General features: G+C 65.4%; 3 protein-coding genes across 4 annotated transcripts; 2 read left to right on the top strand and 1 right to left on the bottom strand.

Annotated features, from left to right (window-relative positions):
• Positions 1–53: 53 nt before the first annotated feature.
• Positions 54–2123, top strand: GPX2 (glutathione peroxidase 2). Its single transcript, XM_056353540.1, is given in 3 exon segments — positions 54–1445; positions 1447–1498; positions 1591–2123. Coding segments are annotated over 3 exon segments (576 nt in total). The 5' UTR covers positions 54–1272; the 3' UTR covers positions 1942–2123.
• Positions 2124–2619: 496 nt separating this feature from the next.
• On the bottom strand, positions 2620–4858 carry CHURC1 (churchill domain containing 1). The gene is made up of 5 exons (XM_056353559.1): positions 4774–4858; positions 4523–4658; positions 3688–3758; positions 3003–3100; positions 2620–2869 (listed from the first exon to the last, which is right to left on the bottom strand). Exons 1-4 carry the CDS (start codon positions 4810–4812, stop codon positions 3008–3010), a joined length of 339 nt encoding a protein of 112 aa, XP_056209534.1. The 5' UTR covers positions 4813–4858; the 3' UTR covers positions 2620–2869; positions 3003–3007.
• Positions 4859–5843: 985 nt separating this feature from the next.
• On the top strand, positions 5844–20725 carry SPTB (spectrin beta, erythrocytic). 2 transcript variants are annotated; one of them, XM_056353441.1, is made up of 32 exons: positions 5850–6007; positions 9562–9759; positions 9840–9991; positions 10174–10347; positions 10450–10541; positions 10624–10704; positions 10803–10918; positions 11137–11249; positions 11327–11514; positions 11599–11716; positions 12302–12460; positions 12534–12836; positions 12999–13149; positions 13240–14107; positions 14186–14323; positions 14407–15166; positions 15244–15446; positions 15533–15623; positions 15696–15842; positions 15959–16222; positions 16403–16618; positions 16705–16794; positions 16896–17171; positions 17799–17929; positions 18232–18436; positions 18517–18891; positions 18982–19226; positions 19315–19453; positions 19528–19613; positions 19706–19902; positions 20015–20124; positions 20447–20725. In XM_056353441.1, exons 2-30 carry the CDS (start codon positions 9612–9614, stop codon positions 19836–19838), a joined length of 6162 nt encoding a protein of 2053 aa, XP_056209416.1. In that variant the 5' UTR covers positions 5850–6007; positions 9562–9611; the 3' UTR covers positions 19839–19902; positions 20015–20124; positions 20447–20725. The 2 variants fall into 2 exon arrangements, with proteins under 2 accessions (XP_056209417.1, XP_056209416.1); XM_056353442.1 differs by lacking the exons at positions 18517–18891; positions 18982–19226; positions 19315–19453; ... (2 more) ...; positions 20015–20124; positions 20447–20725 and having other exon boundaries at positions 5844–6007; positions 18341–18436.
• The last annotated feature ends 1953 nt before the right edge of the window (positions 20726–22678 follow it).

The raw sequence follows: 22678 nt of genomic DNA, 5'->3' as shown, positions 1-22678 counted from the left end.
GCTGTGGGCACGGTGCCATGCTGGCTGCAGGGTGCCACGATGGCTGTGCCCCACTGGAGCCGCCCGTACCATGGGGCAGCCACAGATACGCAGGCGAGTGGGGCAGCGTGCCACAGGCAGAGCTGGCCTGCAGCAACCCGAGCAGTTATCAATAATTGAGGCTGCTCCAGGGCTGCCAGGATGGTGTCCCCTTTCCAGGCTGGGGGAACGGGTCCGTGGGGGCACCGTGTCCACCACCGCCAGGCTGCTGGAACAGCCACCCAGGGAGGCAGGAGCTGGCCCCAGCAGGGACAGGGCCATCATGGTCACACAGCCTAGTGGTGGGCACCAGGACAGTGGTGGGCACTGGGGTGACAGTGGGCACTGGGATGCTGCCATGCGCCAGGATAGGTGGGCGCTAGGATGGTAGTGGGCACCGGGATGCTGCCAGGCACCAGGATGGGGTGGCAGCAGGCACTGGGATGCGGCCAGGCACCAGGATGGGTGGGCACTGGGATGGCAGCGGGCACCAGGATGCTGCCAGGCACCAGGATGGGTGGGCACTGGGATGGCAGTGGGCACAGGGATACTGCCAGGCACCAGGATGGGTTGGCACTAGGATGCTGCCAGGCACCAGGATGGGTAGACACTGGGATACTGCCAGGATCCAGGATGGGCAGGTACCAGGATGCCAGGAAGCAGGCGCCACAGCAGATGAGTGCCAGGGTGGATGCTGGCACTGGGACCAGTGGAGCACTGGGACTTGGGGGCACTGGGGGGAAGGCAGCAGGCACCAGGACAGCAAGCACAGGAGGCCCAGGGGTGATGCCAAGGCAGCCCTGGAGAAGATGTGCTGGTGCACCGGTTCCCCCCATCACACACCTGGGTCTGAGTCGCCCCCTCCTCTGCCCCACACAGCCCCAGCTCCTGGAGTCCCGTTATTTCTTGCCTCCCCGGGTGTTCCCAGCTCTCGAGGCCAGCCCATACCAGGCCGGTGGTGCCAAGCCCCACGGCATCCCACAGCTCGCAGGCATGGGGAAGAGTAGTCATGCCACACCGCACTGTGCCATGAATTATTGAGGCAGGCAGGAGCATCGCCTTGGTCCTGCAGCACCCGCACCCTCCCTGCCTCTTCCTTCCCCCCTTGTGTGGGTGCCAGCAGGTGGAACGGCTCCGGTTTCTGCCAAGTCACGGTGGGGCAAGAAGACCTTTGGAGCCGGCACATCACGTGGGCACCAGGCAGCCCTTAAGGTGCGCCGACGGGAAGCGGGGAAGGCAGACGCGCTCGCAGCCATGACCGTCCCCATTGCCAAGTCCTTCTACGACCTGAGTGCCACCTCCTTGCAGGGGGAGAAGGTGGACTTCAACGTCTTCCGGGGCCGCGTGGTCCTCATCGAGAACGTGGCATCCCTCTGAGGCACTACGGTGCGGGACTACACCCAGCTCAACCAGCTGCAAGCCCGCTATCCCCCGGCGGCTGGTCGTGCTGGGCTTCCCCTGCAACCAATTTGGCTACCAGGTAAGTCCCCGGGGGCCACCGCAGTGGCTGGCTTTGTGTGCAAGGAAGGGGAAAATGCAGCATGGCTCCGGCTTTCTCCTTCCCTGCCGTAGGAGAACGGCACCAACGAGGAGATCCTCAACAGCCTGAAGCACGTGCGGCCAGGGGGTGGCTTCGAGCCCAACTTCACCCTCTTCCAGAAGTGCCAGGTGAACGGGCAGGACACCCACCCCGTCTTCGCCTACCTGAAGGCTCACCTGCCCGCGCCAGCCGACGAGGCGACGCACCTGATGGCTGAGCCCCGCTTCCTCACCTGGAGTCCCGTGCGGCGCTCTGACATCTCCTGGAACTTTGAGAAGTTCCTGGTGGGTCCCGAGGGGGAACCTTTCCGGCGCTACAGCCCCCGCACGCCCACCGCCCAGCTGGAGCCCGACATCCAGCGCCTCCTCAAGCTGGCCAAGTAGGGCTGGCTCCAGCATCCCCCCCTCCCTTCCTCTGCCAGCTGCCGCCCCCCGGCACAGCCCCAGCTCTCTGCCGGGTGACAGCCCCCTCTGAAACCGCTGTGGGGAGGGGGTTCGATGGGGGCAGAGGGCTGGAGCCACCGGGGCAGTGTGGGCTGGTGGCAATAAATGAGCCGGAGGGAGCACACCTGCATCCGCGTGGTTTGTGGGGAGCTGCTGGGGACAAGCCGGCGGGAGGAAGCAGCCCTGCAGTGCCAAATCCAGGAAACAGTGGTGCAGGGATGGAGCGGTGCCAGGCTGGCAGCGCCGAGCTCCCCGCAGGTGTCGCTGGGGCTGGGTGCCAACAGCAGCACCCCACCCCAGGGGAGTGATTTTGGCAGTTGCGGCTCACCCGGCTCCTGCCTGCCCCAGGAACATGCACCCCTCAGCGGGGCAGAGCTGGGTTACACCCCCCAGAGAAACGGGCCCCGGGGGTGTGCCTGCAACGACCCCACATAAGCTCCACACGGCCCCCGGGGGGGAGCGAAAATAATTAACTTCTCAGGGGAGGAATCCCACAGGTTCCTGGGAAGGAAAAAGCCCCCCTGATCCCCATGCTGGGCCCCAACACCCTTCACCACCTATAGGGAGTCCAGGGGGGTGAAGCCCACCCGCAAAGCACTACCACCTGCACCACCGAGCTGTAACGCATCACATTTATTGCCCCACACATGTGGGCTCCTGAGGCAGGACAGGGCGAGCAATCTCTTGGACCCCTTTTTGGAGTGACAATACACTAAGCCCCTTTCGTGTCTTCAGCACAAGGGGCGCTCGGGCCGTGGCGCTCCACCCTGCCCCTGCAGCTGGGGTCAGAGCCACCATGCAGCAAGGACAGCTGAGCTGCCGCTGGGTGCATGGAAGCATCTGGCATCAGGCATCCGCCACATCCAGGCTGGAGGTTTGGAGAAGAGAATCACCTAAGGGACTGCAAAGTCCCCTGGGATCTGCTGGTGCCGCAGCTCTGTGCAGCGGGGAGCAGGGAGGGAGGTCCTGAAGCATCCAGGGACTCGTGCTGGGATACAAACCAGCTTCAGAAAAGCGGGGTCATCTGGCGGGGGTCGTCGGGCAGGATGCTGATGGAGTCCTCAGCCCGGCCACAGAGCAGGCAAAGCATGGTGTACTCCTGTGGTGGAACAGGAGGGGGAGCGGATCTGCCACAGCCCCACTTTCCCGCAGGGAAACCCGAGCTAGAGCCGGCACCTGATCCTTGATTGCAATCAGACCTGGAGGGATCTCATTTCTTCCCCCAGGATGAGCCTGACTCCCCTGAGCCCATTTTCCAGCGTTTAGCAGCTGAATAGGAAATGTGCCAGGGAGGAGGGCTGGGAGAGCTGCAGGCCCACCCCTGCCACCGCCCCTGCCACACAGCCACGTTTTACTGCTCTGGGCCATGCATGTCACTGATATTCCCACGCTGGGGCTGCGCTGGAGGCCAGAGGTGAGCTGGACTGCCCCTCACGAAGCAGGGGCTAGCGTCAGGGGCTCCAGGTAGCCCTGAGCATAGGGATGCAGCTCTGAAGCCTTCAAGGCTGGTGCCACAGCTTGCCTCTGAACCCACTTGGCTCCAGTCTGTGGCTGCCAGGGCAGCTGGGAATCAGCAGGTAGGTATGGAAACCCGGAGCAGGAGGAACAGCCCCTAAGGCTCAGCTTAGGATGCTTCTGGAGCCAGAGAGGGGCTGCGGGGGGGACAAGCCGCTGCTCTGGCTGTACCTGGTAGTCATCCACCACGCTGAAGGTGTACTCATGGCGCGCAATCAGGTGGTGGCAGTTCTTGCACAGGTCTGTGGAGGAGAGAGGATTGCAGGTTAAGGGGCTCCACTGGCACCACTGACCCTGCAGTACTGCCCCCCCACCCCCAGCCCTTGGGGGCAAGCCCCCATCCACTGGGCCCACCCTCATCCTCTGGGGCACTGACCCCCAAGTCCCCAGGGTGGGTCCCTGAGAATCACCCACCCCAAAACCCCCCAGCACCTAACCACCCTTAACAGCCACCAGCTCCTCTCAAGCCTTGACACCCCGCCCACACATCACCCCTAGCCCCTGCCCACCCAAGAACACCAATCACCCCCCAACCCCAGGTTCCCCCCAGTATTAGCCCCCCCAAATCTTCCCTTCCCAAACTAACCCTCCCTCAGGCCTCCCCCCTCCCCAAGGACCCCCAGCCCTCAGTGTCTCCCCCTACCCCAGACCTCAAATGCGTCCCCCCTCCAGCCCTCAGCTCCCCCTGAGCCCCAGATCCCAAACGTCCCCTTCCCAGCCCTCAGCCCCATTGAGCCCCAAACCCCAAATGTTCCCCCTCAGGCCCCCCGAGTACAAGGCCCTAAACGTCTCCCCAGCCCTCAGCCCCCTCCCCAAACCCCAGCCCCCAAATAGCCACCTCCAGCCCTCAACTCCCCCCGAATCCATGGCCCCAAATGTCCCCCCCGAGGCCTCAGCCCCCCTGAGTCCCGCTCCCCCTAGGCCTCAAGGGCCCCCCAGGCCCCCCGAGCCCCCCCGGAGCCCTCGGCCTCCCCCCAGGCAGCCCCTAGGCCGCCCCCCAGCGCACGGTCGTAGGTGACGATCTCGTCCCCGCCGTGCAGGCCGGCAGCGCGGTTGCCGAGCAGGACGAAGTCCCGGCGGCCGCACTGTGCGCACCCCACGAAGTTGAGGAGGAAGGAACCGCCCTCCAGGCAAGTGGTACCCTACGGCGGTAGCACATGGCTGGCGCTGGCCCCGGCCCCGGCCCCGGCCCCGGCCCCGGCCCCAGCCCCAGCCCCAGCCCCAGCCCCGGCCCCGGCCCGCCCGCCACGGGCCTACCCGCTCCGGGTACTCGGTACCCACGCAGCCCCCGCACATCCCGCCGCCGCCGCCGCCCCGCAGTTCTCGCGAGACTCCTGTCACGGGGCGGGGCTTAGGGCGGGGGCGTGGCCACGGCGTTACCCCCACCCCCGGACGGGATTTAGCGCGGGCAGTGCCGCGGCGGCGCGGCTGAGGCTGGGTGCCTGTGTGGGCTCAGCTCCCCGCGACCCCCGGCGCGCCCCCGGTCGCCTGCCCAGCGTCTCGGAGCCGCCTGCGCGTTCGGGTGGCCAGCGCTGGGCTGGGGGCAAGCAGGGCTGATTGTGGGGACATTTGGGGCTAGCTGGGAGTGCCTGGGGCTAGCTGCGGGTATCCAGGGCTAGCCAGGGGTGCCTGGGGCTAGCTGGGGGACACCCGGAGCTAGCAGGGGGAGTACCTGGGGCTACCTGGGGGATGCTCTGGGCCAGCTGGGGGGCCTGGGGCTACCTGGGGGGATGCCGTGAGCCAGCTGGAGGGCCTGGGACTAGCTGGGGGATGCGCTGGGCTAGCTGGGGGGGTTGCCGCAGGCTAGCTGGGGGTGGGACACAGCAGGGCCGGCCCGAGTCACCGGCGGGGGGGGACACAGCAGGGCCAGCCCGGGTTACCGGTGGGGGACACTGAGCGGAGTCACCGGGACAGAGGCACACACACACAGAGGGGCCAGCCTGGATTACCGGGGGGGAGGATCCGCGGGGCCAGCCCGGGTTACCGGGGGACACACGCAGAGCAGGGACAGGCCGAGTTACCGGAGGGGACACACACACACACACACACGGTGGGGACAGCCCAGTTTACCGGGGTTTTTTTTGGGGGGGGGTGGGGATCAGCGGGGCCAGCCCGGGTTACCGGGGGGAAACACAGAGCAGGGCCAGCACGGGGGTACCGGTGGGGGCGGCCCGCCGGGGAACCCCACCCGTGGCAGCGGAGCCCTGCGCCGCTCCGCGCCCGGCCGGTGGCGGCGGCGGCGGCCGGGGGGGGCCGCTGTGCTGCATTGCGGGGCGGGCGGCCCGTCCCCGCCCGCCTGGGCCCGGCCCTCCGGGGGGAGCGGGGCTATCTGGGCCGGGCAGCGCCGCTGGCCCCGGGCAGGAATGTCCCTGCGCGCCCAGATAATGTTATTTATATCCCGGTGCAGGGCGGCTCCGCTCCCCCCGCCCCGCTCCGGTCCCGGCTCCGGCCCCGGGCCCGCCGCCGCTCGTCCGCCCGCCGCCCCGCGCAGGTGAGAGCCGCGGGCACCGCCGCCCGGTACCGGGATGCGCCGCCGCCAGGCACCGGAATGCGCCGCCTCCGGGGAGGGGACGGGGGGGGGGGGGGGTCGGGAGGCGCCGGTCCCCGCGGAAAAGCGGGGGGGGGGGGGTGTGCACCGGGACGCGCTGCCCGTCCCGGGGACACTGGGTTTGGGGTGCAGCCCCGAGCACCGCGGGGGCTGCGGGCGCGGAGGAAAGTTTGGGAGGGGGACCCCGCCGGGGGAGCTCAGCACCCCCGTTTTCCCGCTGCGGCGGGGAGTCTGCTGTCACCGGGTGTCCCCCGGGGCTGCGATCTCCAGCGGGGACGCGTGGCTTTGGGAAGGACGGGGCGGGCGAGCGGCGGTGACTTTCTGGGGACACCCTGGGGACACTTTCCCTGGGGTGCCAGCCCCGAGCGGGGTCCCTGCACCACTCCTGGGTGCTCCCAGCCAGGCACGTGCCAGTGGGACACGGTGGGCAAAGTGTCTCCGGAGGGGATGTGTGATGGGTCATGGTGGGGCACATTGCCTGGCCTGCCGCCACCACCAACTGGGGAAACTGGAGTTACTGGGAGGAGTTTTTCTGGCTGCTGTGCCCTTGGCCCCCTCGTCCCAGCAGCAGGAGGATGCTCGTGGGTGGGCATTGGGCTGGGGGAACCCCTGCCCGCACCCCAATAAGCCAAGGGGGGGGGCAGCTGATTTCCCAGCTCCCCTTTCAGGGCGGCTTTTTGGCTTTGCAAATCTCCAGCTCTCGGAGTCAGGGGATTGCAGTCCCCTTTACTCCACTGGGTTAAGCCAAGGAGGAGCATTTGGGGAGGGTGGCAAGCAAAAGGAGACCCCTGCAACCCTGGTGGATGCCCTCATGGCCCCCCCGAGGAGCATACTGCAGCTATCGGGTGTTTTTAGGGCCCTGGCTGGTGGTTTTGGGGTAGGCGAGGAGGTGTGAGGGGCAGCTCCTAAGAAGGGAGTGGGGCTTGGCCTGGCCATGCACAGGGGAGGCCTATTTATAGCCAAAAATGTCTGTGGAGTGTCAGCACGTGTGTGTGTCACCACTCAGTGCACTGGTGGGTTAGGTGACATGGGACAGTCCTGGCACGGCTGGCATTCACACCAACTCTGGCCCTGGGGAAACCCAAACCTTCGCCCGCTGGGTGGGAGCCGTGGCCGGAGCGGGCATTGCTGGCCAGAGGAGCCGTGCCATGCCCAGGCACCCCGTGCTGTGCCGAGCAACCGTGCTGAGCGGGCCATCTGCTCCCGGCCCTGGCCCTGTGCCTGGGAGGCAGGCAGCTTTCGGGGGGCTGTGGGGGTGCCCCCCGGCTTCTGCCTCTTCCCAATGTGGCTGACCACGCCGGGAGCATGGCTGACCGCTGGCTTGGGGGAGATGCAAAATTATAGTGTTAATTGGTGAATCGAAACAGCTGGGGTGATGCCAGGCAGCAGGGCCCCCAAAGACCCATCAGGCTGCGGGCGGAGGTGATGGGGCAGCTATTTCGGGGTGTTTTGGGGCACCCCAAGGAGCTGTCATGTGCTGGCAGGTGATGTTTCAGCAGCATGCTGCGGTGGCGAGGGCTGAGCCAGGGAAGGGGCTCGAGGGTGCCATGGGCAGCAGGCACCAAACCGCTCCCTGGCCACCCTTGGGGTGCAGGGGGGACATCACCCGGGGCTGGCAGGGGGGCTCGGCAGCGGCACAGTGCCAGCCCCTCGTGGGAAGTGCTGATTCACGGTGCTGAGCCACTGGCCGGGGAAAGCAACACTGCCTTGGCCCCGGCCACAGGATGCTGGCAGCAGGGCCGGCATCCCGGTGCTCCCGGCTTTTCTCCTGCGGAGCCGGTGGAATGGCAATCCCCAGGTGGCGGGTGCTGGTGGTGGCGTGGCTCTGCCAGACAGGGCTGTTTGGAAGGTGCCAGTGCGGCAGAGGGAGATTTAAAGGGTCAGTGAGCACCACTGCTCAAAATGCATGCTGGCGGCTCCCTTGGGCCCTGCTGTGGCTCCCTTTGGCATGATCACTGCCGCCTCCTCAGATGCTCGTGGCCCCGCTGTGGTGGTGGCGGGGGGCTCAGCCAGGACCGAGGTCCCGCACCGGGCTGTGGTGTGCTGCAGAGACCTGACTCAACTCAGCACATTCAGCCCATTCGCAATGCCTGGGCAGGGCGGCTGCAGATCCTGCGGTGTTGGGGTGGAGATCCCCGAATTTGGGCTTCCCCAGGGGTTTTCTGCGGTGGGACAGGAGGGCGAGCCCAGTGCCAGCTGTGCTGGCCGGCAGTGGCACAGAGCTAGGGCATGGAGGGCTGCAGGCCCTGCTCTTCTGCGCTCCCACATACTCCTGTGTGTGCTTGCGTGGCCTTGCACGCTCTCATGCACCGCCTTGCATGTGCTTGCGTGCATTCACATGTCCTTTTCTGTGTGTGCATGCTCCTGCATGTCCTTGCTTGCATATGTGTGCTTTTACATGCTCTGGCACGCTCCTATGTGTCCTTACTCACATGCGAATGCTATTGCATGCTTCTACATGTCCTTGCTTGCACATGCACACTCTGGTGTGCTCCTGCATGTCCTTGCTCACGTGTGCACACTTTTGCATGCTCCTTCATGCCCTTGCTCACACATGTATGCTCTGGCACGCTCCTGCATGTCCTGGCTGATGCATGCATGTTCTTGCATACTCTGGCATGCTCCTGCATGTCCTTGCTTGCATGTGCATGCTTTTGCACGCTTCTTCGTGTCCTTGCACACTCCTGCATGCAAGCCCGCTGCTGAGCCAAGGCCCTGCCTGGGCGGCTGCGATTAGGATGCGGAGCCCAGCCCAGCCCTGCCAGCCCCGATAAAGCTCTCCAGCCCGCCAGCTGCCTGGGGGGTCCCTGGGGGGCTGGGGGGCCACAGGCTGTCATGGCTTATGGGGACACAAGGGACTTAGGGGCAACTGGGATTTCCCACAGCTGCACCGGGCGCCCATGGCTGAGGGCTCCCCGCAGCCCCGAGGTGCTGGGGGGGGTCCTGGCTGGGGTGCTGGCCAGAGAGGGGCCCAGCCTGGCTCTCTGCACCCCTCAGGGGCCCCAGCAGCCTTCTGCTGCCCGGCTGGGCCACCGACAGCTGCTCGCAGGCATTTTTAGATACTGGCCGTGTCCTATCTGTATCTCAAATGTCCCCGGGGGCGGGTGCCCCCCCCCGGCCAGCAGCTGTCACCCGCTTTCTGCCATGGGTACCGGCAAAGCTCCTCCATGGCGCAGGTGTTGGGGTGGGTGTGAGCAGCACCCTCTTCTCCTGAGGGCACCCAAGGGTTGGGTGGACACCCATTGGGACCTGGCTCAGGGTGCTGGGGGTGCAGACAGGACACAGGGCAGGAAGAACTGTCATTCGTAGCCGTGGGCACAGGAGTCTGTGCCAGCAGGGTGAGTCCCCAAGTGGGCAGCACCCGCCGGGTGCCCCCCAACACCTGGGTGAGGCTAAATCCTTCTGAGCAGCTTAACCAGCAGCTCTGAGCTGCAAATCCCCACGTGCGGCAGGGACGGCAAGCGATGCCGATGCCTGCTGCCTCTGCTCTCCCCCAGGGGCCTCTTGCCGGTAGCCGACGGCCATCCGGCCGGGGGACACTGGGACCATGACCTCAGCCAACGACTACGAGCAGCTAGAGCTGCAGCAGCAGTACAGCCGCATCAATGTCCGCTGGGACGCCTCTGACGATGAGCTGGACAACGATAACAGCTCGGCACGACTCTTTGAGCGCTCCCGCATCAAAGCCCTGGCAGGTCAGGGATGGGTCTTGGGTCCCTGTGGTCCTCCCAGGTTGTCCCTGGTGCCGGTGCCACTGTGCCTATTCTCATTGCAGACGAGCGGGAGGCTGTGCAGAAGAAAACCTTCACCAAATGGGTGAACTCACACTTGGCTCGTGTCACCTGCCGCATCTCAGACCTCTACATGGACCTTCGGGATGGGCGGGTGCTCATCAAGCTGCTGGAGGTGCTGTCAGGAGAGCTTCTGGTAGGACTCCCATCCAGCCGGAGACCCTGGGACCCTTGCCATGCTCCACCAAGGCTGTTGACCTTGGCATTGACCGAGGCTCCACCAGCGCTGGGGCGGCAGCAGGGGTGCAGGGGTGTCTCTGCGCAGGGGTTGGGGTGCCTGGCATGGAGGAGAGTGTGCTAAAAAATGTCATGCCTCAGCCCAAGCCCACCAAGGGACGGATGCGGATCCACTGCCTGGAGAACGTGGACAAGGCACTGCAGTTCTTGAAGGAGCAGAGGGTGCACCTGGAGAACATGGGCTCCCACGACATCGTGGATGGCAACCACCGCCTTGTCCTTGGCCTCATCTGGACCATCATCCTCCGCTTCCAGGTGGGTCTGGGTGGGTGGGGGGCACCCCGTGGCTTATTCCCAAACAGGAGCACTCCCCTGTGGATGTCCTCTTCCAACCCTGTGATGTCCTTCTGCCCCCAGATCCAGGACATCATTGTGCAGACACAGGAGGGCCGGGAGACACGCTCAGCCAGGGATGCGCTGCTGCTCTGGTGCCAGATGAAGACAGCAGGGTAGGTGGTTGGACCCACACCCCACCATGCCAGGGGCCAGGGCTGCCCAGAGGGTAATGGTGACACCCTTTCCCCATCACAGGTACCCCCATGTGAACGTCACCAACTTCACCTCGAGCTGGAAGGATGGGCTGGCCTTCAATGCTCTCATCCACAGGCACAGGTAGGTGTCATGGCGGCAGGCACTGGACATGCCAGGGTGGTGGCACTGGTGGATGTCCCATGAGCACATCACTGCTGTCCCTCACCCTCTGTCCCCAGGCCTGAGCTGGTTGACTTCCAAAACCTGACCAAATCCAATGCCCGGCACAACCTGGAGCACGCGTTCAGCGTGGCTGAGCGGCACCTGGGCATCACCCCACTCCTAGACCCTGAAGGTGAGGCTGCTGCTGCTGCCAAGCCTCCTGCCTCAGTTTCCCCGTTATACCCTGGGACACGCCCAGGCCCTGTGGAGGCACAGAGAGGTCTTCACCCCATGGAGGGGGGGGCTGGGTGCAAGCAAGGGGGGACCTCATAAGGCCCATTGCCACTGGAGTGATGCCGGGGTGATGCGGGGACTGGGTCAGGACTGACACCTCTCGCTCGCACCGGGCAGATGTGTTCACAGAGAACCCCGACGAGAAGTCCATCATCACCTATGTGGTGGCCTTCTACCACTACTTCTCCAAGATGAAGGTGCTGGAGGTGGAGGGCAGGCGTCTGGGCAAGGTAGGGGAATGGCAGTGAGGAGTGGGGGGTTCTGCTGGGGTGCCAGCACCCCACGCTCACTGCCAGCCCTGCCGCAGGTCATTGAGCATGCCAAGGAGACGGAGCGGATGATCGAGGGCTACGGGGGGCTGGCCTCTGACCTGCTCACCTGGATCGAGCAGACCATCGCCTCCCTCAACAGCCGCAGCTTCGCCAACTCACTGGCCGGGGTGCAGCACCAGCTGCAAGCCTTCAGCACGTACCGCACCGTGGAGAAGCCCCCCAAGTAAGTGCTCCTGAGCCCCCCGTGGCCACGCAGGGGTGTTGAGCACCTATGGGTGCCCTGGGCTGAGTGCTCTCTCTGGGGCAGGTTTCAGGAGAAGGGCAATCTGGAGGTGCTGCTCTTCACCATCCAGTCACGGATGCGAGCCAACAACCAGCGCGTCTACACCCCGCACGAGGGGCGCCTGGTCTCTGACATCAACCGGGTATGGGGCCCATGCCGGCAGCCTGGCCATGTGCCGTGCTGTGCCGTGCTGTGCCGTGCGGACACGCGGCTGCTCCCCCAGTGCTCTGGGGGCAGCTCTTAGCCCAGTATCCCTGGGAGCTTTGCTCCCCAGGCTGTCCCAGGGCAGGTCAGGTCAGGGATGTCCCGGGGCAACTTGGGTACGTTCAGAGGCAGTTCAGGTCCTAGGGCAGGTCAGGTCTATCTCAGGACAGATTCGGTCTGGTCCTAGAGCAGGTCAGGTCCATCTCCTGGGGCAAGCTGGGTCCACCCTGGGGCAGTTCAAATCCTGGGGAAGTTCAGGTCCATCTCCCAAGGCAGTTCAGGTCCATCCTGGAATGGGTCCTAGAGCAGTTCAGGTCCAATTTCTGAGGCAGTTTGGGTCCATCCCGGGACACAGCGAGCCCACCCCAGGGCAGGGCAGGTCCATTCCAGGGCAGGTTGGGTTCCTCCATCCATTCTCCCCTACCCATGAGTCACATGGGTGTTCACCAGCAAAGCAGGACTTCGGTGGTGGTGGGGTCGTGGGACACAGGTGCCACCCCTGTCCAGTGCCACCTTCCCCCAGGCCTGGGAGCAGCTGGAGAAAGCGGAGCACGAGCGGGAGCTGGCGCTGCGCACCGAGCTCATCCGGCAGGAGAAGCTGGAGCAGCTGGCGCGGCGCTTTGACCGCAAAGCGGCCATGCGGGAGGCCTGGCTGAGTGAGAACCAGCGCCTGGTGGCCCAGGTGAGGCTGGGGACACCCACCGGGGAGTGGGGTACCCCACCAGAGCCTCACCACAGGCTGTGTGTGGGGGCAGGACAACTTTGGCCAGGACTTGCCAGCCGTGGAGGCAGCCAAGAAGAAGCATGAGGCCATTGAGACAGACACGGCTGCCTACAAGGAGCGGGTGCAGGCCATCGAGGCGGTGGCGAGGGAGCTGGAGGTGGAGGGCTACCATGACATCCAGCGCATCAATGCGCGCAAGGACAACATCCTGCGGCTCTGGGAGCAGCTCCTGGAGCTGTTGGCTGCCCGGCGCCAGCGCCTGGAGATGAACCTCACCCTGCAGCACCTCTTCCAGGAGATGCTCCATAGCATCGACTGGATGGATGAGGTCAAGGTGAGCTGCGCGCGCTGGGTGCCACCATGGGTGGGTGCCTTGGTCCCACCCGGCACAGTGTTGGTTGGACCCTGGTGTGGGGGTGCTGGCGGTGGCTTTTAGGTAGCAGTGGGTGCTGTCTGCTGGAGCTGGCAGTGCCTGACAGCTGGGGCTCTCCTGCAGGTGCAGCTGGCATCGCCTGAATCTGGGAAGCACCTTCTGGAAGCAGAAGAGCTGCTGCAGACGCACCGGCTGCTGGAGGGTGACATGGCCCTGCAGGCAGAGAAGACACGGGCCATCAGCGCTGCCGCTCTACGCTTTGCGGACACTGAGGGTAGGCATGCTGGGATGCCCCAGGACCATGGCATGGCTGGGGGAAGCCGGGATGCCCTGCTGATGGGTGCCCACCCTGCTCCCTGGGCAGGCTACCGTCCCTGTGACCCCAAAGTCATCCGGGATCGTGTGAGCCACCTGGAGTTGTGCCGGCGAGAGCTGCAGGTGCTGGCAGCCCGGAGGAGAGCCTTGCTGGAGCAGTCCCGCTCCCTCTGGACCTGCCTGTGGGAGCTGGATGAAGCAGAGGGCTGGATCAAGGAGCAGGAGCAGCTCTACTCCTCCCTGGACTTTGGGAAGGACCTGCCAGGCGTGCTGCTGCTCCAGCGCCGGCATGCCACCTTCGAGGCTGAGCTGCGGAGCCGGGGCAGCCGGCTGGAGCGGGCACTGGCAGCAGGCGAGGGGTTGGCACTGGCGGGCCAGGCGGCCGGGCAGCTGCGGGAGCGGGGGGCGGCAGTGCGGGTGCTGTGGGCGCAGCTGGAGGAGCTGGCGGCTTTCCGTCGCCGTGGCTTGCAGGAGGCCGAGGGCTTCTTCCAGTTCCAGGTGGACATGGAGGAGCTAGCAGAGGGGCTGCAGGATGCCCGCCGGCGGGCGGCCACCGAGGAGCTGGGTCAGGATGAGTCCCGCACCCGTGCCCTGCTGCGGCAGCACCAGGAGCTGCTGGAGGAGCTGGCGGCGGCCCAGGAGCAGCTGGATGGGCTGGCTCGGCGAGCTGAGGGCTTCCCACCGGAGCTGCGGGCCGGCCCCGAGGCGCAGAACCGGCTGGTGGCCCTGCGGGAGCTGCACGCCGAGGCAGCTGCCCTGGCCGAGCGGCGGAGCCGACAGCTGCAGGATGCCCTCAGCCTCTACACTGTCTTTGGGGAGAGCGACGCCTGCCACCTCTGGATGGGGTCCAAGGAGACCTGGCTGCAGCAGCTGGAGGTCCCTCAGGCGCTGGAGGACCTGGATGTGGCACAGCACAGGTAGGGGCTCCCGCGGTGGCGGTGCTGCTGTGCCATGTCCCCAGCTGCTGCCCGTTCTCAGCTGAGCTGTCCCCGCAGGCTGGACGGGCTGGAGCAGGAGATGGCCACCGTGGCTTCCCAGATCACTGCCGTCAACCAGGCAGCTGACGGCCTGTTGGCGAGTGGGCACCCCCGCAGCCCCCAGGTTCGGCAGTGCCGGGAGCAGCTCAACGAGAGGTATGGTGGCAGGCAACACCGGGGCGAGGGGGTGACACTGGGACCGTCCCCACTGGCTGCCATCACCCATCTTTGCCCTGCAGGTGGGACCGGTTCAGGCAGCTGGTGTCGGAGCGTCGCCAGGCAGTGGGCTCAGCCCTGCGCCTCCTTAACTACTGCCTGGAGTGCGAGGAGACGCGGCAATGGCTGCAGAGCAAAGCCCAGGCGGTCAAGGCCACCGCTGAGCTTGGCCGGGACCTGGCTGGCGTTCTGGCCACACAACGCAAGCTCTATGGCATCGAGCGGGAGCTGGCGGTGGCCGAGGACCGCCTGGCCACCCTGCGCGCCCAGGCTGAACGCCTGGCTGAGGAACGGCCGGAGGCAGCCGGGGAGGTGGCCGTGCGGCTAGCAGCGACAGTGGCCGCTTGGGATGAGCTGCAGGTGGCCCTGGCGGAGCGGGCGGCCTCCCTGGGGGAAGCTGGGCAGCTCCGGAGCTTTTTGCAGGACCTGGATGACTTCCAGGCTTGGCTCTTTGGGGCTCAGAAAGCGGTGGCAGCCGCTGACGAGGTGCCGGCCTCTTTGGCCGAGGCGGAGGAGCTGCTGCAGCGGCACGAGGCTGCCCGGCGGGACGTGGAAGAGCACACGGCCGCCTTTGCCACCTTGGTGGAGACAGGGCAGCGTGTGGTGGGTGAGCAGGAGGACCCCCAGTATGAGGGGCTGCGGCAGCGCCTGCGTGGTGTGGAGGCTGGCTGGGCTGCCCTGGGCAGGATGGCGGAGGCTCGGCACCACTTCCTTGGCCAGTGCCATGGCTTCCAGGAGTTCCTCCGTGATGCCAAGCAGGCGGAGATCCTCCTCACCAACCAGGTGGGTGCCCGAGGAGGGGGGGTCCCTGGCTCATGGGCACCCTGAGGAGGTGCCGACCCCCTGTTGTGCCCCCCCAGGAGTACACGCTGGCCCACCTGGAGCTGCCCACCACGCTGGAGGGCTCGGCCACCGCCCTGCGCCGCTTCCAGGACTTCCGTGCTGGCATGGAGAGCACTGCCAAGAAGGTCCCCCAGGCGGTGGCTGGTGGCAACAAGCTGGCAGCTGAGGAGAACATCTTTGCAGAGAAGATCGCCGAGAAGTGCCAGGCCCTCCAGGAGCGGTGAGTCCGGCGCAGGCTGGCTGGCGGGCGGGCAGGCAGCGCCTGGGCAGGGGACTGATGCCGCCTGTCTCTGGTCGCCCTGCCAGGCATGGGACTGTCACGGCCAAGGCAGAGGAGGCGGCAGGTTTGCTGCAGGACAACCACGAGCTGCAGAGCTTCCTGCAGAGCTGCCAGGAGGTGGGCATTCAGCACGGCCAGCGGTGCTGGGTGGTTGCCACTGGCCAAGCTCTGACACCCCTTTGCCTGCAGCTCGATGCCTGGGTGGAGGAGAAGATGCTGACAGCACAGGACGCCTCCTACAGCGAAGCCCGTGGCCTCCATGGCAAGTGGCAGAAGCACCAGGCGTTCATGGCCGAGCTGGCATCCAGCCAGGGCTGGCTGGAGAAGATAGAGACGGTGGGTGCCAGCACTGGTGCCTGGAAACCTCCCAGCCCCTTGGCTGGGCAGGAGGTCCCCATGCCACCATGGAGCCACACCACGGTGGCCACCAACCTCTTTGGTGTTGCCGGCAGGAGGGGAAGGATCTGGCGAGCCGCAAGCCGCAGTACAGTGAGGTGGTGGTGCAGCGGCTAGGTGAGCTGCGCCAGCGGTGGGACAGGCTGCGCGATGCCGCCGAGGAGAAGGGCCGGCAGCTCTTTGAGGCCAACCGTTTGGCGCTGTATGCTCGGAGCTACGAGGAGCTGGAGAGCTGGCTAGGGCGGGTGGAGGAGGAGCTGCGTGCTGCTGAGCAGGCCAAGGACCTCACTGCCACCAAACTGCTGCTGAAGAGGCTGACGGTGAGTGGTGGCACTGCCAGCCGAGTGGCTGGTGAGGGCGAAGGCTGTTGGCACCTTGCCCTTTCCTTTGCGGGGAGTGGGTCTGAGGTGCCGGGTTGTGTCCCTGAATGGAGCTGGCTGGTGCCCTGGGGGTCTCCAGCCTGGCTCTGTCCCCTGGCTCACATGACTTTGCCTTGTCAGAGGCTGGAAGAGCAAGTGCGAGCGTGGATGAAGGAGCTGGAGGAGCTGCGGTGGCAGGGCCCTGCCCCTGCCCAGGATGTGCAGGAGGTTGATGAGCATGAGCAGAGGCTCCAGCAGCAATGCCTCAACCTGCTGGAGCCGCTGGAGAGGAAGAGGAAGGAGCTGGAGACTGCCAAGACCATGTATCAGCTTGCGCGGGATCTGGAGGATGAGACGGTGAGCATCCTTGTCGTGGTGGGGTCTGGTGTGCCAGGGGTACCAGCGGGTGCCATGCACCACTCAGCGGGTGTTCTTGCCCACAGCTGTGGGTGCAGGAGCGGCTGCCCCTGGCGAGGTCGACGGAGCATGGCACTGACCTCCCAAGTGTGCAGCGCCTGGCCAAGAGGAATGAGGTGAGCCTGGGTGCAGTGGTGGTACTCACAGACCCGGCCGGTGCCTTGGGGACACCCATCCCATGGGTGAGCCCCACCATGACTGCCCACCCCATTGGCAGACGCTGCAGAAGGAGCTGTCGGGCCATGCCCCCCGCCTGGCTGAGGTGCTGAGCCGGGGCGAGGCAGCGGTGAGCGGGGACAAGCCAAGCCCAGAGCTGGAGGCGCGGGTACGGGAGCTGCAGGGGCTGTGGGTGACGCTGCAGGAGGAGGCGGCCGCCCGGCACCAGCGCCTGCGGGAAGCTGGCGAGGCCCAGCAGTACTACCTGGATGCCAGTGAGGCTGAGGCCTGGATCAGCGAGCAGGAGCTCTTCATGGGAGCTGAGGAGAAGCCAAAGGTGAGGGTGGCTCTGTGTGGTGCCCCCGTGTCTTGCAGGGGTGCTGGGCAATGCCATGCTGGTGCATTCTATGTCAACCCAGACAGTGCCGTGCTGTTATCATCCAGTACTACGGTGTGTCATGCCGTTACACACCATCCCATGCCATGCTGTGCTGTTATATGCCATCCATCCCACGCATGCCGTGCCATCACATGCTATCCAATGGCAATTACATGCCATGTCATGCTGTGCTATAACACACTGTCCATCTCATGCCATTACGCAGCATCCCATACCATGCCATCCATGCCACCCTTTGTTATGCCATTGTAGGTCATCCCATGCCATGCCTTGTCATTACGTGGCATGCTGTGCCATTACTGATCATCCTATGCTATGCCATGCTTGGCCATTGCAATCCATCCCATGCTAAGCATCGCATGCCTTGGCCGTTACATGCTGTCCTGTGCCAAGCCAATGCCGTTACACGCCATGCCATTCCATACCCCACCGAGCTCACCATTGCTCCCTGCTGCATCGGATGGAGGCAGGACATGCCCATAGGGTGGGTGCTGGGGCTGGACCCCGATCCCTCTCCCTCGGCCATGCCCAGTGCTGAGGGCGCTGGTGTCTGCCATGCCACAGGATGAGGAGAGCAGCTTGGTGATGCTGAAGAGACACGTCCGACAGCAGCGGTCCATTGAGGACTATGGCCAAACCATCAAGGAGCTGGCAGGGAGGGCTCAGCAGCTGCTCTCTGCTGGCCACCCTGAGGGGTAGGTGCCACCGGTGTGTGTCCCCTGTCCCTCAGGGCAGCCCCGTGCCCTCAGCACTCGGGTGCGTGGATGGTTGGGCTGGAGCTCCGGCAGGGCTGGCTGCCCTGGCGTCTTGCTCTGCCTTGCTGGCATGGCCCCAGCTGCGGCAGGGAGGTGGTGGCAGAGGGACATGGGGAGCACAGAGCGAGTCGTGTCGTCCCCCCCCACCCCCCCAAAAAAAACCCCAGCTGGCAACACAGGCAGGTCAGGGGCATCTTTTCCCGGGTGAGAACTGGGGTGTCTGTGTGCCGGGGGCCGCGCAGGGAGCAGATCATCCGGCTGCAGGGCCAGGTGGACAAGCACTACGCGGGGCTGAAGGAGGCGGCCGAGGAGCGCCGCCGGCGCCTGGAGAACATGTCCCACCTCTTCCAGCTGAAGCGGGAGGAGGAAGACCTGGAGCAGTGGATCGCCGAGCGTGATGTGGTTGCCTCCTCCCAGGAGATGGGGCAGGACCTGGACCATGTCACGGTGAGGGTGCCAGTGCTGGGGAGGCGTGGAGGTGTGCAGTTTCGGGGAGGGCAAACTTGACTCTTCTCTCCCCTGTGCAGCTCCTGCGAGATAAGTTTCGGGAGTTTGCACGAGAGACAGGCAGTGTGGGGCAGGAACGTGTGGACCGGGTGAACCTGGCCATCGAGGGCCTCATTGACGCCGGGCATGCAGAGGCAGCCACCATGGCTGAATGGAAAGACGGGCTGAATGAGAGCTGGGCTGACCTCCTGGAGCTGATTGACACCCGCATGCAGCTCCTCGCTGCCTCCTACGACCTGCACAAGTACTTCTACGACGGCGCCGAGCTGCTGGCCCTCATCGCTGCCCGGCACCAGGAGCTGCCCCAGGACCTGGGCGAGGACGCTGGCACAGTGGAGGCTTTCCACCGCATGCACAGCGCCTTCGAGCGCGACCTCCATCTGCTGGAGACGCAGGTGAGGCTGCCTCCCGAGGCTACCGGGGATGCCTGGCACTGCCGCCACCGGCACTCAGCATCCCTCGTGCTCTCTGGCTCCACCGGGCAGGTGCAGCAGTTTCGGGAGACGGCAGCACGCCTGCAGACTGCCTATGCTGGGGAGAAGGCAGCGGGCATCCAGGAGCAGGAGCAGGAGGTGGCGCGAGCCCTGCGGGCACTGCTGGAGGCATGCAGCGGACGCCGGGCCCGGCTGGTGGACACGGCCGACAAGCATCGCTTTTTTGGCATGGCACGGGACCTACTTTCCTGGATGGAGAGCACTGTCCGGCAGATCGAGACGCAGGAGAAACCCAGGTATGGCTGCCTCCAGTGGGTGTCCGGTGCCATTTGCTGGGACCCAGTGCCAATGTCACCACTGATGCTGGCACCTCTCTGTCTCCAGGGATGTCTCCTCGGTGGAGTTGCTCATGAAGTATCACCAGGGCATCAGGGCTGAGGTGGACGCCCGGAGCAAGAGCTTCTCCACCTGTCTTGAGCTGGGCAAGAAGCTGCTGCATCGCAAGCACCAGGACTCACCCGAGGTGAGGGCAGCCAGGGCTGGGGGGCAGCAGGGACGGTGCCACCAGGGCCACCGCATGACAGTATCCCCTCGTAGATCAAGGCAAAGCTGGTGGAGCTGGTGGGGAAGAGAAAGGCCATGATGGAAATGTGGGAGCAGCGCTGGGACCGGGCTGCGGCTGTGTGAGTGTGTCCGTGGGGTCCGGGGAGGACCGCGGCTTGTCCAGGGGGCCAATGGTGGTAGGGGGCTGAGCATTGCCTGTCCTTGCCCATAGTGCTGGAGGTGTGCCAGTTCTCCCGGGATGCTTCAGTGGCCGAGTCATGGCTCATGGCACAGGAGCCCTACCTGGCCAGCAGCGACTATGGGCAGACAGTGGACGCAGTGGAGAAGCTGCTCAAGCGGCATGAGGCTTTCGAAAAGTCCTCGGCCACCTGGGAGGAGCGTATCGCCGCCCTGAGGAAGCTGACGACGGTGAGGAAGACTCAGGGTGGGACATGGCCGGTCCTGGCTCATGTCTACCTGCCCTGCCTCAGTTTCCCCACCCCACGTTCCCCTTTAACGCCTTCACCTCCTTCACTGGCAGCTGGAGCTCCTGGGTGGGCGGACACTGCGTGAGGGGTTGGCACGGGACGAGGCAGCACACCCCCAGGCTCCCGACTACTGCCTGGATCTGGACGGGGAGCTGGAGGCCGGGTAAGACGTGCCAGCACCATCCCCTGGCAGCTTTGGCAGCATCCTGGGCAGAGGCAGCCCGTGGCACCTGCCTGGCGCATGGGCGTTGTTTCCAGCATCCCTCTTCTCAAAGCATTAAGGGTTTTTTAGCAATCTGCCCTTTCAGAGCAGTAAATGCAGGCGAAGAGCAGGGATGAAGGTCAAGCCCCACCATGCTGGGGCTTTCATCCCTTGCGGGGACAGGAGAGCAGCAGCCAGCCCGTGTCCCTGTGGGACCACAGCTGCGTGTCCCCAGCGAGCTGGCTGGGACAGGCATGCTGAGCAGGCTGCCTCCCTGCCACAGGTCTGAAGAGGAGGAGGAGGAGGAGAAGAGGAAGGGCACGAGCACACGGGATGCCTCTCCATCTGCCACCGATGGACCAGAGCCGGTCAGTTCTTGAATTTAGCTTTCTCCTTCCCTGGCAGCAAAAAGTCTCCCTGCATGTCCCACAGGCTCCTGGCAGACCCCGTGACCGTGATCGTGACAGTGTCGTGCTGCCGGCTCCCCGCACCCCCAGCCCTTGCCTCGTTCCTTGCCTTGTTCCTTGCCTTGAGTTGAATAAATGCTAAATAACCCCCAAAAGGCCGGGTGGGCACACGGGCACTGCACCTTCCCCTTCACCCCCACTCCTGGGGCGGCCGGGGGGCCCCCTGTGGCAGCTTGGAGCATCCCTGCCCCCCATGACCAGGCTCGGGCCAGCTGTCAAAGGCTGGCACCTGTGGGTGCATGGGTGTCTCGGGGATCGGCGCAGCAGCTGGAGCTGGAGTGTCTGCTCTGGGACGGGCAGGTCCCAGACACCATCCTCTGCTGTCAGCAAGGCAGCATGCATTCCGGGAGAGACCCCCGGGGACACCGCGTGGCCCCGGCACCATGGCACCCAGCTGGGAATGGGGCCAGCTCTGCCCTGGCATGGAGGGGACATCGGGCAGCACTGCCTACGGACACACAGCAGCAGCGTTCCTGGCTGGCCGTGCTCACGTCAGCCCTGCAGCACACGTGGCCCTTGGGACGTTGTCATCACCCCCCCACGGGGATGTCACCCTGTGGGGCATTGTTACCCCAAGAGACGGCGTCACCCTGTGAGGCACCATCACCTTACAAGGCATCAGAACCCTGTGGGGCATCATTACCCCAAACAGCATCATCACCCTGCGAAGCATCACCCCCCCCACAGGGCACTGCCACCCTTGGGGCACTGTCACCCTGTGTGCCATCCACCCTGCGCTAGCTGCCAGCCTCTCTACTCCCCCTGCCTGTTCTGCCTGCCCAGGGACAGGGTTGCTTTCTGGTTGCTCTGCCTGCTTGGGGACAGGAACCCCTTCTGCCTCTTCTGCCTGCCTGGGGACACTGGCATCTTCTGGCTCCTTGGGGACAGGGTCACCCTCTGCCTGCTTGGGAACATGATCCATCTTTACCTGCTTGGGGACACTGGCATCTTCTGGCTCCCGGGGGACAAGATCACTTTTGCCTGCCTGGGGACAGCATCCTTGAGTACCTACTCGGGGACAAAATCACTTCTGCCTGCTGGGGGACGCCAGCATCTTCTGGCTCTTTGAAGTCCCTGCATGGGGACACAGCCACGTTCACCTGCCTGGGGACAGGACCCCCTCTGCCTGCTCGAGGACATGATCCATCTCTGCCTGCCTGCTTGGGGACACTGTCACACCTGGATGCCAGGGACAGCATCCCTCTCGGCAGGGCACGCCGCAGGACCCTGTGGTGCTGGCAGACATGGCTGTGTGGCACTGGGGCCATCTGTGGGCACAAGAGGAGAGGACAGGCACTCTGGGGTCCCTGCACCCCTTGGCCGAGCCCCTCCTGTGGCACCCAGCCCCTGGCCAGGCACCCTGCTCACCAGGCACCATGGCCCCTGACCAGACCCCATCTGCCTGCTGACACCCTCGCTGTCCCCAAGCCCCCTTGGTTGGAGGTGACACTGGGGTGGCTCCTGGGGCTGCTTGCCTGCCTTGGCTTAACTTCATCACTCCAAATCTGGGGGGCTCTGGCACGTCCTGAGCCCAAGGTGCGGGTCCCAGGGCAGGACTGCATCCCAGCTGCTCACTGGGGTCATCCCAGTAGCCACTGGCTCCCATGTCCTGGAGTTGGTGGGTCACTGGCACTGAGAGCTGGGGGTGACCGACCCCCAGCTGGCACCCCCCGGCCTGGGGACTGAGTCCCCCACTGGGGACAGGGACCCGCCACATGCGGGGTGCCACCATAGGAGGGGACAGCACCTCAGGGTGTGGTTTTTGGTGGCGGTGGTGACCCCGTGGTGTAACAGGGCTGTTGCTTTGCGGCAGCTGGTGCAGATGACAGGCGATGAGGAGCCAGCATCGCCGAGCCCGTGGCCACCGCGGGAGGAGCCAGAGGAGCCGGCCACATTGCCGGCCCGTACCTGCAGCATCCAGCTGGAGGGCTACCTCGGCCGCAAGCACGACCTGGAGGCAGCCACCAAGCGGGCATCCAACCGGTAGGCACGGCGGTGGCCACGGTGGCAGCGCCAGGGGGCATGGGTGCGTGCCAGGCTGATGGCGC

The sequence above is a fragment of the Falco biarmicus genome, chromosome 10 (genome assembly GCF_023638135.1).
Source record: "Falco biarmicus isolate bFalBia1 chromosome 10, bFalBia1.pri, whole genome shotgun sequence".
Classification (NCBI taxonomy): domain Eukaryota; kingdom Metazoa; phylum Chordata; class Aves; order Falconiformes; family Falconidae; genus Falco; species Falco biarmicus.
This window is presented reverse-complemented; position numbering and strand designations above follow the sequence as displayed.

What these genes read in the sequence shown, in the direction of transcription:
- CHURC1 (XM_056353559.1), bottom strand. Translation starts at nt 4,812, where the DNA reads ATGTGCGGGGGCTGCGTGGGTACCGAGTACCCGGAGCGG. An exon ending in GTACCGAGTACCCGGAGCGG is followed by an intron (nt 4,659 to 4,773) that starts GTAGGCCCGTGG and finishes CTACCGCCGTAG; the next exon opens with GGTACCACTTGCCTGGAGGG. An exon ending in GCGTGGTGGATGACTACCAG is followed by an intron (nt 3,101 to 3,687) that starts GTACAGCCAGAG and finishes GTTCCACCACAG; the next exon opens with GAGTACACCATGCTTTGCCT.
- SPTB (XM_056353441.1), top strand. Translation starts at nt 9,612, where the DNA reads ATGACCTCAGCCAACGACTACGAGCAGCTAGAGCTGCAGCAGCAGTAC. An exon ending in ACTGGATGGATGAGGTCAAG is followed by an intron (nt 12,837 to 12,998) that starts GTGAGCTGCGCG and finishes GCTCTCCTGCAG; the next exon opens with GTGCAGCTGGCATCGCCTGA. An exon ending in TGGGACCGGGCTGCGGCTGT is followed by an intron (nt 19,614 to 19,705) that starts GTGAGTGTGTCC and finishes CCTTGCCCATAG; the next exon opens with TGCTGGAGGTGTGCCAGTTC.